This window comes from Grampus griseus, assembly GCF_964374135.1.
Source record: "Grampus griseus genome assembly, chromosome: 12".
Taxonomy (NCBI): Eukaryota; Metazoa; Chordata; class Mammalia; order Artiodactyla; family Delphinidae; genus Grampus; species Grampus griseus.
In genome coordinates, this window is record NC_139006.1 from 76,649,439 (window position 1) to 76,668,106 (window position 18,668).

The 18,668-nt window shown below is 42.2% G+C and overlaps 1 protein-coding gene across 1 annotated transcript in view; it reads right to left on the reverse strand.

The window, feature by feature from the left end:
* Positions 1 to 4,039: 4,039 nt before the first annotated feature.
* KDSR (3-ketodihydrosphingosine reductase) overlaps positions 4,040 to 18,668 on the reverse strand; it is a 39,259-nt gene continuing 24,630 nt past the window's right edge. The window contains exons 7-10 of the mRNA XM_082668200.1: positions 17,704 to 17,787; positions 14,680 to 14,763; positions 12,093 to 12,194; positions 4,040 to 8,191 (exon numbers count right to left, since the gene is read on the reverse strand). Of these exons, the coding sequence (XP_082524326.1) occupies positions 8,072 to 8,191; positions 12,093 to 12,194; positions 14,680 to 14,763; positions 17,704 to 17,787 (390 nt within the window). The 3' untranslated portion in view covers positions 4,040 to 8,071. The remainder of the gene's footprint in view (positions 8,192 to 12,092; positions 12,195 to 14,679; positions 14,764 to 17,703; positions 17,788 to 18,668) is intronic.

Here is an 18,668-nt window from a genome sequence, read left to right on the forward strand (position 1 = left end):
CCTTGTCCTAACCCCCCAAAATTACTTAAGAGGAATTGAAAGCCTTAGTGCTTGAGACCTAGCATGTCAGTGAGGAAATGAGAGGCCAGAGCTGGAAAAAAGACTGTACTTCTGCAAAGAGGGAGACCAGAAGGAAACAGATATCCCATTCCCAGAAAAAGGAAAGCTGCCTTTTTTTCTCCTTTACTCCACAGAGCCTCACTTTACAGATTCCTCCACACTTAAGTGGCATCTTGACCATAACCAAACATTCTCCAGACAGGTCTGCATTATTCCTTGACTAAGGCTATATATTCCCGAGGAATGTTCTGGATACTCTTTCAATCAAAAGAGTGAAACTGTTCCTCCATTCAGATTGCATGCTTATTAGAGTCCACCCAAAATGTAAGGACAAGTATTCCTTGGAGGTGTGTGACTTAACTATTTGTCTGTGAGTATTGGTGAGCTAGCAGAGGGAGCACTGGTCTGAGTCAGGAGTCCTAGGTGCGAATCTAGAGACCTTCCGATAACCTTCAAAATGTAGGCACTGTGGGCTTTTCACTTCCCAAGACGTCTTCCACTTAGAGCCAATGGATGGTCCTTTTCGTGGTTTTGCCTGGCTGGCTTCTAGCAGTAGGGTGGCACCGGGAAGAGAAAAGAACAAGATGCAGGGAATGGAGATTGTACCAAGGGTCTGAAAGGCCTGTGTTTCCCTTCTTTATTCTCCAATCTGCCAAACAAAAAGCTTTTTATTGCCAGTTTTTGCCACCTACTGGTTGATGTTTAACAGTATCATTCAGAAGGTTCTCTTCATCCATCACCAATATAAATCTTCCCAAAGTTTATGAAATTCAAAAAGGACATTATTCTAACCTGAACATAAATACTAATATTGAATATAGGTATATATCAAATCTTCCCAACTATTAAAATTTTTATTTAAAACAAGGATAGAAATACAGTGTTTACTGAGAGGGAACTGACAACTAATAGGTAAGATGAAAGAGTTAAAAATATAAAACATGACCCCAAACCATTTAGGCAAACTGACATGAAAATAAATCCATCAACAAAATGAACTGAGTAGGGAGAGTAAAAACAAGCAGATAGCCTGCATAAAAGAAAAAGAAACTGCTTAAAAAATAACATCCCACAGGCCTAGATAAGCAATCCAAAACACTAATTTCCAATTTCAAGTATCTTCTACATTATTGTTTCCAACTTTATTGAGATATAATTGACATAAGTATCTTATATACTACAAACTCTTACGTTAAATAGGGCCATATGCTTTAAGACAGTTTACACATGTTGTTGGCAAACATTATAAAATAATGTTATTATTATAATACTAATTCCCTATTAGCATTAGTTACTAGTAATACTAACAGTAGTACTGTTCCTGACTCATTTCTGCTCCAGAGCCCCTCTTCTGTAAGTGTGATCGCATCCAAGTAATCCACTGTGTGCTCTCAAACCATCCTTGTCCTCATCAGGAAACTCTTTTACCAAATCTAAACCAACAAGCCTTGGTTTAACTGAAAAACCCACCTGGCTAATTTTTGGTGGGTCCTAAGCCTCAAAAAAATGTTTGGAATCATTAAGCAACAACTTTTTTTTTTTTTTTTTTTTTTTTGCGATACACGGGCCTCTCACTGTTGTGGCCTTTCCCATTGCAGAGCACAGGCTCTAGACGCACAGGCTCAGCTGCCATGGCTCACGGGCCCAGCCGCTCCACGGCATGTGGGGATCTTCCCGGACCGGGAAACGAACCCGTGTCCCCTGTTTCGGCAGGCGGACTCTCAACCACTGCACCACCAGGGAAGCCCCAAGCAACAACTTTTGAAACCAAGCAACGAAGTGCAGGGAAGTCATTCTGTTGCGCAAGTTTAACAGCCAGCAAATAACGTTTACGTGTGGTTTACAAAGGAAAGCACAATAAACTCAGTCGTGGCAATTTTTTCCATTCAAATTAATGACTTGGCATTTAAAGTGAATCAACTGAGATTAGGAACTTGTCTTATACGTTTCAAATGTTTACTGCTCATGTTGGATTGACATGAATCACCATAGTATTGAGGGGAAACAGGCAAAGAATATACATTCTTATGTTCCATAACTAATGTTTATTCTCTTATACGCTTTAGCACAGAGCACAGTATCTCCCAGACATTAACTGTTGATGAACACATTTAGAAAAATCAAGGTTAACATGTTTGTTATCTAGAGCTGCAGTAACAAAGTACCACAAACTGGGTGGCTTAAAGCAGAAATTTATTCTCCCACAGTTCTGGAAGCTCAAAGTCCAAAATCAAGGTGTCAGTAGGGCCATGCTCCTCTGAAGGCTCTGGGGAGAAATCTTGCCTTACCTCTTTCTAGCTTTTGTTGGGGGCTGGCAATCTTTGGCTTGCAGCTGCTTCACTCCGATCTGTACCACCGTCCTCCTGTGGCATTCTCCCTGTGTGTCTGTTTTCTCCTATTTTTATGAGGTCACCAGTCACATTGGATTAAGACCCTAATAACCTCATCTTAACTTGGTTATATCTATGAAGACCCCATTCCCAAATAAGGTCACATCCACAGGTACTGGGGATTAGGACATCAACATCTTTTGAGGACACACAATTCAACCCTTAACAATATGTTTATCTTCTATCTTAATATGTTTTTTTCCAAAGTAATGAGAAATGTTTATTCCAAGGCGCAAGGGCTCAGCAACGCCTGAATTTCAAAGGGAACCATGATCTTTCTAAATCTTGCCATTTCATATTTCTGCTCAAAGCTCTTCAGAGGCCGAAATCTCAACTCCTGCGCATGGGATGATGTGGCCCAAGCCTACCCCCTGGACACCCACCCAATCCTTCCACTTTCCCTTCTTGTAGCCACATCACCTCTATGTGCTTTCTGGAATACGCCAAGATCTCGCGTGTCTTTTGCCTTTGCACATCTGCTCATCTCCCTGAAAGGAACCCGACTTTCCTGTGGCAAATTCATACTCATTCCTCAAGGTTTACCTCAACAACTTTCTCCACTGTGAGATCATCCCCGACTATCCTGGGCAGTCCTAGGATTCCACTTATGCCATTAGAAGAGGTTTCGTACGCAGGCTAGGAGCTTCGAAGACAGAAAACTGGTGTGGATCCTGGCTTCATCGCTTTGCAGCCGCGACCCTAACCTAGTTACTTACACCCGCTCTGTGCCTGTGCCCTCATTTATAACATGGGGATATAAAGGTACCACTGGTAGGGTTAGTGGATGATTTAAATGAGTAAAATGCAAAGCACTCACAACAGTGACTAGCACGGGTTACGTTTTCAAATGTTATGATACCTTAATCATAGCTATTGTTGGATCACCATGTAATTTCTGACGTGTGTCTTTCTCCCTAGATTATAAACTATTTGAGGGCAGGGACCATATTTGCCTTTGTGCATTCCCAGCCTAGAATAGTGCCTGGCATTCAAATAATTGTGGCATAAAATTCAGAGGCCTGAAGAAAGGAATGGGGAGTGGTTCCCCTTCCTCTCGTAAGGCTTGTAAGAGCCTTCAGAGGGATGAAGGGGGGAGGGAAATAAGAAATGTAATTGCCACGAGGGAGGGACAGATTGTTTATGCAAAGTCATATCCCCGGCGCCTGGATACCGAGCTCGTCACAGGCACTCAATAAATACATGTTGAAGGAGGAAAAATGGGGTGTATAAAATCAGGAGTGGAACAGAGGTCAGGAAGTGTTTCTCTTTTTAAACGTCCAAACATAAAAAATTATAGAAGTGATATCTACGCCATTTACATATATAAGTTGCTCAAATTTAAAGACAGGTTAAGTTTGCCAATCAAGACATCCAAAGCATCTCTTCTCAATGTGACCAAAATTTTTCTATTTAAGGACGGAGAAATAAATATTAAGGCGTGTCCTTTCCCGTATCTCTCTTCTATGCCCTTCAAGAGTCTAGGAGATATTTCATTGTTGGAATATGAAGGTTTAAAGTATGGGAAATCAATTTATTTGTGTATGAAACATAATTACTTAAGAAATTTTATTAAATTCCACATTTCTTACTCTTTGACTCATATATCCCACACTGGAGTCAAACAAACACTGAACACATTTGAAACGAGGGCCCAGAATACGAAATACTTACCGTGAACATATTACTTCCTAAAAAAGTGATATAAATCAAGCCTTGTCAAGTGTTTAAGATGCAAGGTTAGGATAACATTATGAAAGAGGTTTGTGTTTGTTTAAACATCTCTTTAAAAAAATGGACATTGCTAAAAAAGAAGTTTTTGAATCTGTAAAGCGTGTTCCCCATTTATTTCTTGTTGTGATTCAGAAATACAAGATATGAAAATCAGGTTACAATTCTGCCACAAAAGCTTCTAAAGTAGCAAACACAGGTTCTAATATATATCAAAATAGCCATAGGCACTCTTAACAGTTTAAAAATGTCTTTAGAGTTGTCATATCAAGCAAGTGTAAAATATAATAGCTATTACCTCCTCTTCAAAATACCAAATCTGCCATCACTGGTCTGAACTAAACAAGATTTAGTCCAGAATATGGAAGGTTATGGTTAGTAGGTATTTTTTCAAAGCTGAGTCACTAAGAAGATAAGGAAATGAGAAAGATTCAAAACATTTTATGTCAAAAAGTGTGAATCTTTTAAGTGTCCTCAAGTGAGTTAAGACACGTTTAAAGTGGAATATGATGTAATAAAATTAAATCTGTTGATGATACAATTCAGTAAGAAAAAAAATTATTATGGTATTGACTTCTAGAAAGACAAAGACATACAATTCTTTGCATCTAAGCAACTGTGATCAAAATGCTCTTGTCCTCTAAATATTAGAAATGGTCTCTCAAATGTTTATTTCTAAGAATCAACAACATATGGCTTAACAGATCCAAATAGAGACATAATTAAACATATATGGGTTCGTATAAAGGGACCATCACTAACAGCATTTTTAGTTTCTTCTCCTTTCAGGTGTGAAAGTTAAATTTTAAAACATAAAGAACAACTCTCTTGACTTTGTTTTTGTAAAAATAAATGAGAATTGTTTCTACACCTTTTTCAATGATAGAGGGTCCTTGAACATATTTTGGAATTTCTAAGGCTGAGTAACGTTAAGCATTTTAAAATAAATATACTCACAAATACATTATAATAAAACAGTACACCCCAACCTAGCAGAGGCAGACACTTGGAACTGAAACTCACATAATAACCTATGTCTCACACAGAGAGAACCCACATTTCAACAGAATTATGATTGAACTTCTTCTGCCACAAGTAAGACATACCCACTTCTGGGTACAATAGAAAGTGTGGAATCAATGCAATCCTTAAAAAAAAGCCAGTAGTTTCCCTAACAATCTGACTCAGGCTTTCTCTTCTTCCCCTGAGCAAAAAGCAAGTCGGTATAAAAAAAGGTTGTACAAGAATTGAGCCAAAAAGGATAAAAAATAGAATTTGCCTTGTAATATTTTCATGGTTTGGATGAAGCCAGATCGTTATGTGATGCTGCTTAAGTGTCTACAATCCCTCATCCAAAGCCCTTCAGGTCAGATGTGTTTCAGAATTCATCTTTTTTTTTTTTTTTGCATTTAAAAAGGTAGTATGGGGCATATACTGGATATTACAAAACATCCCCACAGAGTCTGGGGCAATCCCTGTAAGTCAAACTCATTGGTATTTCTTCGGACAAAATTAATGAACAGCCCATGGAGTGGCATAAATAAAAACTATAATAATCTCAAGTCAGTTCAAGTCAGGTTTTGCTACCAAATGAATTATGGCACCAAATTTAGGGAGAAAAAAAGGAACACCTCAGTTTTCAAAGCTTTTTGGTTATAAGAATGTAGACCTTTGCCGTCTCTGACAAAGCAGCCCCATTCCCTGATACTATAACCTCCACAGATCTGCTCTCATGCCTGAGCTTCATTTGGGTTGGGGATATCTCCCCACCGTGGAACAGGGCCTTGCAAATTTGTTAATGCAGTAGGTGACCTGGAGTCACAGTGTTCTCTCTAAGGATACCTTGAGAAATGTATATTGAAATAACTATTGTAAAATAGTTAATTTTATTAAATGAGGCATCACCTGGGACTAGATTTTAATATAGACCTTCAGTAGAAGGTGCCAACATTCGAGAAACATTTATGAGAAAAGAATAAAATTGAGAAGCACCCAGCTATTAATTTGTATCCATGAATTAGGAGAACACAGCCTTTACTCCCTTTCAGAGGCTGCCCGATATGACTCAACGTTGCAGATGATGGCTCTCTAAGGCTGAAAGATTCATGAAACCATTATGGGTTCAAACCACTCCCATAAACTGCAATGAAGTCATCCCAAGCACCTTATATATTAAATAATAATTTCTTCTGTCTTTGTCAGTGTTTGAAAATGTGCCATTCTCATGTCTTTTAAAAAGACACCATGGATTAAAGCCATTAGACATCCTACTTTGTAAAAATTAAGTCATTTTAAAGTCAAGAGTTCAAAAACTCAAAAGCAAAAAAGATTTGCAATAATTTTTAGGTCTTTAATCTTTTGTAGAATTGTATTGTTTTGTACTGTTACCGAAACAACCTTTTGTGTTGTTTTTTTTAAACAATAAAAAAAAGTTTCTTCCTTCAAAAGCAGTGGTCTTTCCTCCCCAAAAGGAACTGGAAGGTGGTAATGTATAAACTTACTGTGTATGCAGAGGGGAGGGGACACAGCGTTACAATGGAGGTGACTGCCCTCAAGTCAGAGGAACACATACAATGACAGAGCAAAGCAGGTGGCGGTGGCTAAAACTCAACAGAGGCACTTGCTGTGGAAATCCAACCAATGGACAACGGAGCCTGGCATCTCGAAACAAAACTCAGGGGACCAACGGGATTCCCAGGTCTCTACGGTGAGAGTGATGGCTGGGCTTTCTTAACATGTGGTACAGAGAGGATGTTCTCAGGGTCAGTGGGAGAGTCATAGGAAGAACAGGGTGATCATTTTATTTCAAAAACGAGTATCTTCAACATCGGTCTTGTCGTCCTACATGTTTTTTCTTAATGAATAAAACTGAAACATGCTATCATCACCCTTTCTTAAAAGCTACATATATGCTACGAGGAGACAAAGGTCACGCTTTCTAATTTTTTCATTTGCTTTAATAAATTCATTAATTAATTTAAAAAGTCAAGTCAAAAAAAACTGGTCTTCTCTTTTTTTTTTTACAAAAATATTATAGCAGTATAAGCAAAATTGGAAAGGAAGACATGGGAAGAATAAGACACTACAATGGCATGGGTGAGCTTCAGGTCATCATGGCTATTGAAGAAATTGTAAACTTTTAAGCTTCTAAGATTTGACTTCTCTTCAGAAAACATTTTAGGAGCCTGCCTTTCCCAGTGAATGAAAAATGAACAGTGCCCTAAGCATTTGAGTCTAAAGAAGACAAGAAAGCATTATTTTTTCCGACTGGAAAATATGTATCTCCTTTGTTCCACTGCATTGCCCTCTCCCATCCCCCTTGTAGTTTTATGGGATCAAAGAGAGAGAAGCCACGAGAGTCCACCAGCAACAGAGTAAGTGAGGGACGTTACTATGCACTCAGACACAGCGGCAATGTATAAAATGCATCTGGAATAAAATACACCAAGTTAAAAAGAAAAAAAAGAAAAAAGAAAAGAAAAAGGCCCCAGGAACCCATAAACTGCCTCTCATGAAAGGTTAAAAAAAGTGCTTGGAAAGTACATTTCTGGACTTGATCTCTACCAGGGAAAAAAAAGAATAAATAGAAAAAAATTTTCAGTGATCACTCTGGAATCCTGTCATTTACCCTGCTCACACGCTATGAATTCCCTTACCATCACTTCTCCGCCTCGGAGAATCAAGTGGTCTCCTGCTCCCAATTTGCATAGTATTAATAATATTCTCTGGAGTTGAACGTCTATCCCCCTGCTTGCAGCCAGGTTTCTGAAGAGCACTGGTCCAATCTCACAGATTCGAAAGCAAGACATGAATGTCTGCAGGCCAAAAACTGCGTCCCGTTTAGCAGCAAGCTGGTCAAATTATTTAGAAAGTCTTTTTCCAAGGGATAAGAATTAGGCAGTTTTGTCTGCAATTTCAGATTTCGCTCTCTGCATCATGCAGCGACGAACTATACTGTCGAAGCTTCCAAGGTAAAACAAAGCAATCGTACGGAAGAGGCCCATGGTGACTACCTGCAAGACAAAGAGACCTTTGAGCTCATGCAACAGGACGACACAATCATCCATGTCAAGGGATTTTAGGATATGTCTCTGATAAATAGTTTCTAAGACGCATCTTCCAATCTGCTCCAGGGATGAGTACGTATAATGAAAACTTTGTAAGTGCCAGCAGAACACGGAGAACAGAAGTTGTCTGCTCTGAGCCACTGGGCAGCACAGGGCCTGCCAGACAGGTAACGACAAAACATTTGTCCAGTTAACATATGCAAATTATACAAAGAACAAAATAGGGATTCTTAGTAGTCTTGGGGTTCTCTGAGCTAGGGTAGATCCAGCGCAGCACCTCAAGTATCCAAGCTACAATCAAGGCTTTTTGGTTTAAGGTTTATGTTCTGATCATAAAAGGCAGACCCTACACTCGGTGCTGAGAGCACTGTGGTGAGAAAGCCCAGGGCCGGCCTCCACCGCACACTCCGTACCAGGGCAGACAAGCAACTGAAAAAGGGCAATTACTATTTCAGGGTTAAGACAGCAATTAACCATATCCATTAATTTTCACTCTTTCCACTAAAGAACTCTCACTACAACACCTGTAAGTGGAAATTTTAAAAAGAAATAGTTTCAGATACACAAAGCCTCAAAAAATTTGCCTCCCCAGCACCCTTTTTTTAGGAAGCTACCAGAAGAGGTAAACAGCCAAAGAGAGCGGTGTCAACAAAGAAAGGCAATGTCCTGTGACGCAGAAGGCAGGGGACCCAATACCCAAGAGAGGCAGACGGGTTCCCCAGGATGACCGTGAAGGGGAGGCCGCGGTCAGCTAAGCACCTGACTGGGGGCAGCCACTCCTGACAGGCAGGTCAGAAGGCACCAGGAGGCATTCCTTCCAGTGGTGAAACTGACAGAGTATCTGATATTTCTGAGAGGAGATGAAGACAGTCATTAGGAATAATACACAGAAATAATACATAAAAAAGGCCAACAATAGTTTCAGGGAAAACAAAAGGTTGTATAAGAAAGGAAAATTAGTTATGTGCATTACATAGCTCAGCTGTGAAGAGCATTTAAATAGCCCTAAGGATGGTTATCTCAATACAGATCTAACCAAAATCACAATATCACTAAAAAGGGAGGGTGGGGATGGAGGAGAGGCGGGTGTGAGCAGGTGGGACAGGGTGGAAAAAGGAGAGCTCCATCCTCATCCTTCAGAGCAGAGCTAGTACCTGATCCCGAACTGAGAAATCAAGTGGAAGCGGCCACGTAAGTATCTGCCTAGAGATAAGGAGGTGAAGGTCAGAAGGTCCAGCTAAGAGGACAGCCTGACTGCTCCTGAGAAAGGTGAAACGTGGGATATGGGGTGAGGGTTTGCTGTTTCTCATAATGAGTCTTAAAAACAATTTGATTCTCTGAAGTGTGAGCAAGGATAATTTTGAAAAATGTAAAAACCAAAGGGAAGCTGGAAAAGGAAAACTCTGGAGACAGTAAAAAGATCAAGGGTTGCCAGGGGTTCAGAAGGGGGGTGGGGGATGAACAGGGGGACATAGGGGAACGTCAGGGCAGTGAATAGCCTGTATGACACTGCAATGGTGGATACGTGTCATTCTACATTTGTCAAAACCCACAGGATGGATGGATAACGCCATGAATAAACCCTAGTGCAAACTATGGACTTCAGTTGGTAATAATGTATCAATACTGGCTCATCAATTGTAACAGTGCGGCCACAGTAAGGCAAGATGTTAATAATAGGGAGGGGGAAGGGGAAGAGAGGGTCTGCAGCAACTCACTAACTCCCGCTCACATTTTCTATAACCCTCAAACTGCTCTAAAAAATAAAGTCAGGGCTTCCCTGGTGGCACAGTGGTTGGGAGTCCGCCTGCCGATGCAGGGGACACGGGTTCGTGCCCCAGTCCGGGAAGATCCCACATGCCGCGGAGCGGCTGGGCCCGTGAGCCATGGCCGCTGAGCCTGCGCGTCAGGAGCCTGTGCTCCGCAACCGGAGAGGCCACAGCAGTGAGAGGCCCGCGTACCGCAAAATAAATAAATAAATGAAGTCAAATTTTGTTTTTTTAACTTAAGGGAATGAAAAAAAAAAAACACAGAAAAAAGCAATTATACTACAGCATAATCAGAGGCTAAAATAGGGGTGAGTCCAAGGCATTTCACCCAGTCATGGAGACTTCTGGAAAAAGCAACGTTTAAGGTGAGGCCTTGAAGGAAGGTTGGAAGTTGGTCAAAGGAAAGTGGGGATGGAGGGACAATGACAAAGTGGCAGAAAGAAGAGGAGGGGCAAGAGGAGAAGGAAGAGGGGGTGACAGGGCCAGAGGTCAGAGGGCCGCGCCACAGGGGCTGGGAGTCTGTGTCCTGTGCATCTGTGCCAGCCGGTGATGCCAGGTGAGAATGCAGACCCTGGGCTGCTGGGTCTCCAAGAAAAGTCCAAAATCTCGACTTTGAACGTAAATCTAATTTTGAAACTATTCTATTTCCACACGCAGGCTCATACCAGATGGACCAAACAGAACGTTTCACAGGCGCGTGGCTCCCCGGTTCACAACCTCTGGCGCACAGAGCCTCAGGCACGGAGTGTCCCGGTCTGAGCTGCACGAGCAGTGACAGGGCCAGGAAAGTGGGCCGACCCAGGACGAGAGGGCGAGCGGACAGAGCTGCCCCGATGTGAGGGGCAGGAGAAGCTGGGTGGGCGATGACACGCCCGTTTCTGGTTGGTCTCGGAAGTGAACGTGAACACTGATCACAGGGGCAGGGAATACAGAACTGCTGACAGAAGGCAGGGGGCAGGATGCTGGGGAAAATACTATAAAGTCTTCCTGTGGACGTGCTGAACTTCAGACGTAAAGTCACAGCCCAGGGAAAACATCTAAAAGAAATGTAGTGGCTCGTCCTTTTTTTCTTTTCCTGGCCGCACGGCACGCGGGATCTTAGTTCCCCAACCGGGGATCGAACCCGCACCCCCTGCAGCGGAAGAGCAGAGTCTTAACCACTAGACAGCCAGGGAAGTCCCTAGCATCTACTCTTAGGAGAGAATCACAGTGAGAAGAGAAGAGGGAGGAAAATCAACACCCAAGTCCCGGGGACTTTCCGTCTGGACGTGGTCGACTGCACAGCGACTGCACATTTGCGTAGCGCTTTGTCATAAACTGCCCGCTAGTGGGGGCAGCCCCTGCTCAGTGGCCTTCCCACCCCTCCCTGCCCTCCTCCTACCCTCCGTCACCCTCGGCTTGGTCTTTCTAGAGCAATTCCTCTGTTATAACTCTCATTACGCTGCACTGTACTAGCCTCACCATTCTTATCAGTCTCTCCCTCTAGACTGCAAGCCCCCTGAGGTCAGAGAGGTTGCCTTACCTCTGATGCTCCAGTAGCAAACACGGCACCCGGCTCATCAAGGAGCAGTTAACTTTTGTGTGTGTTCTGGATGAACTATAATTTCCGTGAGGGTAGGGATTGCGTTGAATCCCTAACTTATCTCCCTAAGCTTCTGTGGCCTGACCCACAGCAAATTGTTCCAGTCTAATATTCCAGGACTTTCAGGCAAGTCCACCCCATCCCCCTAGTGACAGAGATTTCCATTTTTCAAACACAGAAGATGAGTGATTCTCAGAGGAGAACCCAGATTAACACCCCAATAGCAGAGACAGTGTTTTCTCTCTATATCCACAGTACCCAGCATGAAAGTCTTCTTCCCAGACTAAATTCCTCAAGTTACAGCTTTAACCTACTTCCTTTTTACTTCTCCCAGGTAAAGGAAGAAAAAAGTTGATACTTCAATAAAAATTCTTCACATCCTCATGAAAAGTTGCTATGTCTTCCTTTAGCCTTTTCTCATTGAGGTTCACTGAGAGGCGCCTGTTGTCTGTCTGTGTGTCCATCGGTCCGGAGGCCTAGGCACAGCTCAGCTCACCTGCTGGAGCCCTTCAGTGATGGAAGTTACCGGAGCCATTCCACAGGTCAGGGACGAGAGCATGTACCCATCTGAGCCGATGGAACTGTTGAAATTTCCTTGCTAAAACAGAAGGAAAAGAAAAGACAGAGGCAATAGTAGCGACACGGGAAGGAATCAACTCAGTCACATTGGAAACAATGACGTGTGTCTGTTCACTTCAGGTAGGAGGAGAGGGTAACAAAGCACATGTCGCAGCTCAGAGCCGAACGTGGCCTCAGCAGATGGGCTGGGATGGCTGAACAGCCACTTCTCAAAATGTGGGTCCATGGACCCTGAGTGTCCTGAGACCCTTCCACGAGGACAACACGATTGTCATGATGATACTAAGACGTGAAATGCCTTTCTCACCCAGTGACACTTGCACTGACAGGCAAAACTGCTGTATCATTAGCACAGACCACACTGGTGGTGCCTCTCCACTGCCACACACACTTGCAGTGATAAATAAATACACAAAGAAAACAGAAATTGTTTAAATCTCCAAAAAATTTTGAAATGTCAGTTTTGCTTAAAAATGCCCTTGATAAAGCAGTAAAATTAATCGTTTTGTTAAATCTCAACCCTTGAGGACATGTCCTAATATTCTGTGACAAATCCACATGGAAGGGGACAGATGCCTGGAAGAAGAGCCCTCCTCCACCCGCATTCAGGAAAGGTCCTGCTTTCTCTGCAGAACACTACTTTTACATGCAAGAACCATGGACTGACAATCTGTGGTTATTCAAACACGGGTATCCGGAAGATACTTGGCAGAAAATGAATGAAAGGACTGTCGCTTCCAGGAAAACTGGCAGCTTTTGTGATCAATGTTCAGATCTGAGATTTCAAGGAAAAATTAAGAATTGGGAAAATGTACATCTGCCATTTTGAGACTGTCAGCTTCCCAATACAGAAAGACTTTTATAATAAGATCAGCAGTGATAGTAATGAATGTCATTTTTTGGATAACTCAAGGAATCCATATTTTCCAAATGACTAATGCATAATGTTACAAAACCATGAATGGGTACAAAACATTCGAAGTGCAAGGCAGGCCAATGTAACATGTAACAGAGAACAAGAAGTTCATTGATAGAGTTTCAATTTCACATTGCAACTAACCTTTAAGAAACTACTATTCATCCAGTTTAGGTTTTATGTCCCTCCCAAAAAATAAATAAGAATGTGCACAATTCTCTGAGAAGCCTATAACATATTCCTTCCTCTTCCAACTATATGTCTCCGTAAGGCCAGATCTACTTTATATCCGTCATTCAAAATAACATGTTACAGCAGACCGAATGCAGAAGCTATGAGGATCCAGCTGTCCTCTATTAACACAGACATTAAAGAATCAGTGAAATGTAAAACAACACCACCCTTCTCACTACATTTTGTTTTGAAAAATAATTTTTGTTATAAAAAATGCTCATTAAAATATAATGGATTTACCATTGTTATTTTAAATGAATACATATTTTTAAAATGGCGCAGTTTCAATCTGTGATACGGCAAATATATAACCCATGGAAACAAAAGTTCTCCGGGGCTGTCGACAACTTTAGAGTCAAGAGATGAAAAAGCGTGAGAACCGCCAGATTAAATGAATCCTGCCAAAATACGAAGAGCTGCTCCGGATCATTAAAAACATGGAGTGTGTTTGCTTTGACTTGAGATAAGCAGGAAAAACAAAGTCCGCCCAATCTGCTGGTGCCCTCTTTCTATGCCTTTGAACACAATCAGGGCAAAGTTCTCCCCACTTCTGCAGATATTTTAATAGCCTTCGATGCTTCCTGTACTCTGCTCGGCTCAGCCTGAACATGCAACGGCACGGACGTTCCTTCCAGGCCAAGGCCCAGCCTCCTGACGCTTCTCGTTCCAATCGTCCCCAAATTTCCTAAATTCAACGGGTCCTAAGGTTTACAGACATCCCCTGTACATGTATACTTTTCTGCATGTGGGTTAATGGGAATGTTGCCAAAAAGCTTGCGGCACATACGCTGTCCTACAGAATAGCACCTGGTTTCTAAAAATACCATTTCTGACTCAGAATAAACTCGGTAGCCTGGAAGTGCATTAGCTGAGTTGACAGGATGATGGCCCAGTGGGCTTGTGGTACTTTCTTATTAGTAAACATTTGGGAAAAGGATACTGGGAAGCAGGAAGGTGAAAGAAAAATCCTTCATCAACACATCTGGCAGTAAGACACCTAAAATAATCTAAAACTGAAAATACTGCAGGAAAGAAGAGGACAACAAGCCGCACACAGTATATAGTACATACCGTTTACACATCACAGGTTAAGTCTCATTTTCCTTTCAAAGAACCGAAGTTCTCAGACTGATCAATCTGTTCCTAAGATTAAGATATATTACTAGTTTCCAGAACCTACTAATCAACATGGAATCAACAAGGGAAGAAAAGTACAATCTAATATTAGATATGATGAATTTAACTCACCACAAAACCCCAATAATTTATATTTTGAAATAAGCCCTGAGAAAAATACCTTTTTGGAAATACAGTATTGTTAACTATTAATAAAAGGAAACAGGTTTTTACTTACTATGGCATCTTTAACAATTTGTTTGGCCACTTGTTCTGGTTTGCAAACAGATGTGGTCTCTGAAATAAGACGAGTCTCCAAAGGCTAAAGGTGAAAAAAATAGACATACTATTACTGCCCCCCGAGTTAAAAAATAATTTTACAGCCCTCCTCCCCAAATTTATACATAATTCCAGTTTTCTGCCTTTGAACTGATTCCTGTTTTTAGAATTATCTCTATCTAGATTTCAAATCAGTTTACTGATTACTGGTTACTGTACAAAATTCAGCCCCGTAGCTGAAGCAAGACAAGGAGACCCCAGCTACTCTCTGTGGGATGTGTCTCAGTTCCAATGAGGACCATCAGAGCTTAAGTTTAAAAAATGAAAAAAAAATACCTTGCCCTGTCTTTATTTTCATTTTTAAAAAATCTTCTTTGGAGCGACATGCAACACATGTGCTCAAAAATTCTTTAGAAGGGAGTTCCAGTTAGAAGTTTCAAAACTTAAGCCTTAAATGGCATGAAACAATAAATTTTATTTACCATGTAGGCTTGAAAAAATAAAATAAAATAAAAAACAGAACATATTTTCTTAAAATAGAATAGCATAGTGCTCATAAAAGTCAAGTGTTTCTTGATGAACCTAAATTAACAGAAAAGCCCTTTTTTTTTTTAACATCTTTATTGGAGTATAATTGCTTTACAATGGTGTGTTAGTTTCTGCTTTATAACAAAGTGAGTCAGCTATACATATACATATATGCCCATATCTCTTCTCTCTTGCGTCTCCCTCCCTCCCACCCTCCCTATCCCACCCCTCTAGGTGGTCAGAAAGCACCGAGCTGATCTCCCTGTGCTATGCGGCTGCTTCTCACTAGCTGTCTCTTTTACGTTTGGTAGTGTATATATGTCCATGCCACTCTCTCACTTTGTCACAGAAAAGCCCTTTTGAAGGTGCCACCATTGATTCTTCCAGACCCCCAGGCTAACATAACCATGTGTGGCCAGATACTCAGGAGATTTAAAGGCACTATGGCGCCCCCTACGGGACCCACAGATCAAGGTAGAATTTTATTTACCCAAAGAAGTCAGCCTGACATTTTAGTGGAGGAAAAACAAAAACCCCAATTTAACAACAAAATCAAATCTTCACAGGGAAATCACCGTCCTTTGTCAGCTTTGGCTTCTGCCTAAAAGACCATTTATCAAATGTTGCAAATCTGCTTAGCAGATTCCCCTTATTCATTTGGCTTAAATTTACTTCTTTGAAATAGTAGTAATTTTTAAGAGGCAGCGCCAAAGAGAAATGAATAGGAGAAAAAGCTTCTAAATCATAAACATCTTGTTGCAAATATACAGCCCATGGAGCATAAGTGCCAATTTTTATGCTGTGCAGATTCACACTTACTAAGCATCACTATAAAAGAGAGGAAAACACATCAATACCAAGTTCAAGGGGATAAGTTCTGATTGATTCCTTTCTCCCCCACTTTGTTTGCTCAGAGAGTGCCTACCACGTGTCAAGGCAGGTTCATCTGAACAAAGTGCAGAGCTGGCATTCAGCTCAGGATGACTGACAGTCACTGTATTAATGTTAATGTCCAGAGGTGATGAACACTATAGAGAAAAATAAGGCCAGGGAAGAGGATTCACATCTCACGGGAGGGATACTTGAGATAACAGAGGGTCAGGGAAGTCCTCTCCAAGATGAAGGCTGTACAGAGATGGAAAGAAACACAGGAGGAAGATCCATTTGAATATCCAGAGAGAGGATGGCAAGAGCAAAGCCTGCAGGTGCGAACAGGCCAGGCAAGCTCAAGGAACAGACAGGGCTCCGATGTGGCTAAGGCCAAGGAGAGGAGAAAATGCTGCGGACAGGTGGCCGAGGTCCAGACAGTGTGGGACCCAAAAGGCTCGAGGCCTCTGGATTCTATTCCAGGCACGCTGGGAGCTAGGGGAGCTGCACTCTTTGATATACAGCCAACACCAACATGTGCTATTTAATTCTAACTTTAAATTACTTAAAATGAAATAAAATTAGAAATCCAGTGTCTTGGTCCCACTAGCTGCACTGCAAGTGTTCAACAGCCACAATGTGACTTCCATACAGGAGCGCGCAGGACCATTTCCACCATTCTAGAACATTCTACAGGACTGTGCTGTACAGGAGGTTTTGATCTTTTGGGTTTTTTTTTTTTTTCAGTTTTGTTTTTTGGCTTTTTTTTTTACACAAGAGGGGTTTGACCAGGGGAGTGACAAGACCTGACTTGGGCTTTAAAAGGATCACTAGCTACTTTATGAAGAACAGACCCCAGCGGGGTAAGAAAAGGAGCAGGCAGGCCAGGCTGAAGACCATGAGAGAAGTTCAGGCAAAAACATCAGCGGTTCTCACTGCTGGGATGGTAGTGACACGTGCAGTTAAAAAAAAAAAAAAAAAAAAAAGTCTGATTTGGGATAAATTCTGAGAACAGAGCCCAGAGGATGTGCACGTCAGCTGGATGTGTGGTGTGAGAGGAGGAATCAAGGCTGGCCTCGCAGTTTCCAGCCTGAGCAGCTGGGGGAATGGTGGGCGCCGGGTAATGAGATGGAAAATAATAAGGGGGGAAGGAGAGGGAATCGCAAGTTTCGTTTTGCAAATGTTAAGTCTTAGGCGCCCATTAGACCCCCATGTGGAGACAACGGATCGGCAACCATTTCAGGTGTTTAAATGTATTTAAGGCCAGGGGAGAAAATATTATTTTTAAAGAGTATTATCTTGTTAGTTAAAATACAAGCTGTACTCTCAATCAGAAAGCAAACACCTTATTAATTAAAGCTTGAAGATTCTTAGCAAAAATGGCCTTTGGAAATAGGGCTACATCCTCCAAGACTCTAAATGAAAGTTCCAGAAAGTTCGGAGGCCTCTTGCAAGCACATAAATTGAAAGGAACTCAATTTTCTGACTGATGAAAATGCCCCCAGGCCGAAGGGTGGAAAGACAGAAAATGGGAAAACGGGTTTCCTACGTTCAAAACTCGAAACAGGGCACAGAGAGGCATACTTACCTTGGTTTTGTTTTCTTCTGCAAACCCGGGGGTGTCTGTGTCTGGTGGGTAGGCAACTGTGACATAAACATTATACGGCTTCACCTGCATTTCAGAGACAACATCGACCCCTTCAGTAAACAAGATACAATTTCGCATCCTCCCTTATCAACCTGCACTGGCTGCCAGGCAGACATTCTAAACACGGCCCTGATTTTCTCAAAAGGTGGTGAGACCAACAGGGTGATTCTGTAAGAGGAGAACTACCACCAGGTGAATCAGGAAACTCCTGGCCCTGAAGATCATTTAGAAGTAAAGGCAAAAAGTTCACCCAACCTCGATTCCAGAAAACAGCTGGCCCTGAGCTAGGGAGATTCGCCTCCTTCTAAGTTTCTTCCACTCCCGCTGACCAGGGGCCTGGGAGCTGCCCGTGAGGAGAGCAGATGATGCTAAGGGGAAATCCGCTCGTCCTCCCTGCCACCGCACACCACTTGGGCTCGGTGGCCAAGGCCACGGGACAGGTCTACTCCTCGGCCATCAGGAAGGAAAACAAGTTTGTTTTCCACAAGAGGGGTTTGTTTTCCTTCACGGCTGCTTCTCAAACCCTGGTTATGTGGATTTCATTTGCAAAATATATTGAGATCATTCAAATCCCTTCCCCAATGCCCTTCTTGTGCCACCCCAGACCCAGGTCTAGAATTATATCCATCCCCTGGGAAGTGTGCTGGTTCAGGAACTCCCCTGCCAATGAGGGGCTCAGGGGTCACTTCCTCCGCCAGGCCAGCAGACAGGACGCTCCCCCGCGTGGATCCCCCAGGTCAGACCAGGACAACCTCACCTGTGAACCATCTCATCCCACATCTATACGTGCAAACTCCTTCCCAGCTTCTCTTCCCAGCTCCCTGGCTCTCTCTGGAGCAGAATCCTAGGCTTGTTTACCTCACTGCGGGGTCTCCTCACTCATAAACACACCTCCGACAATTCTA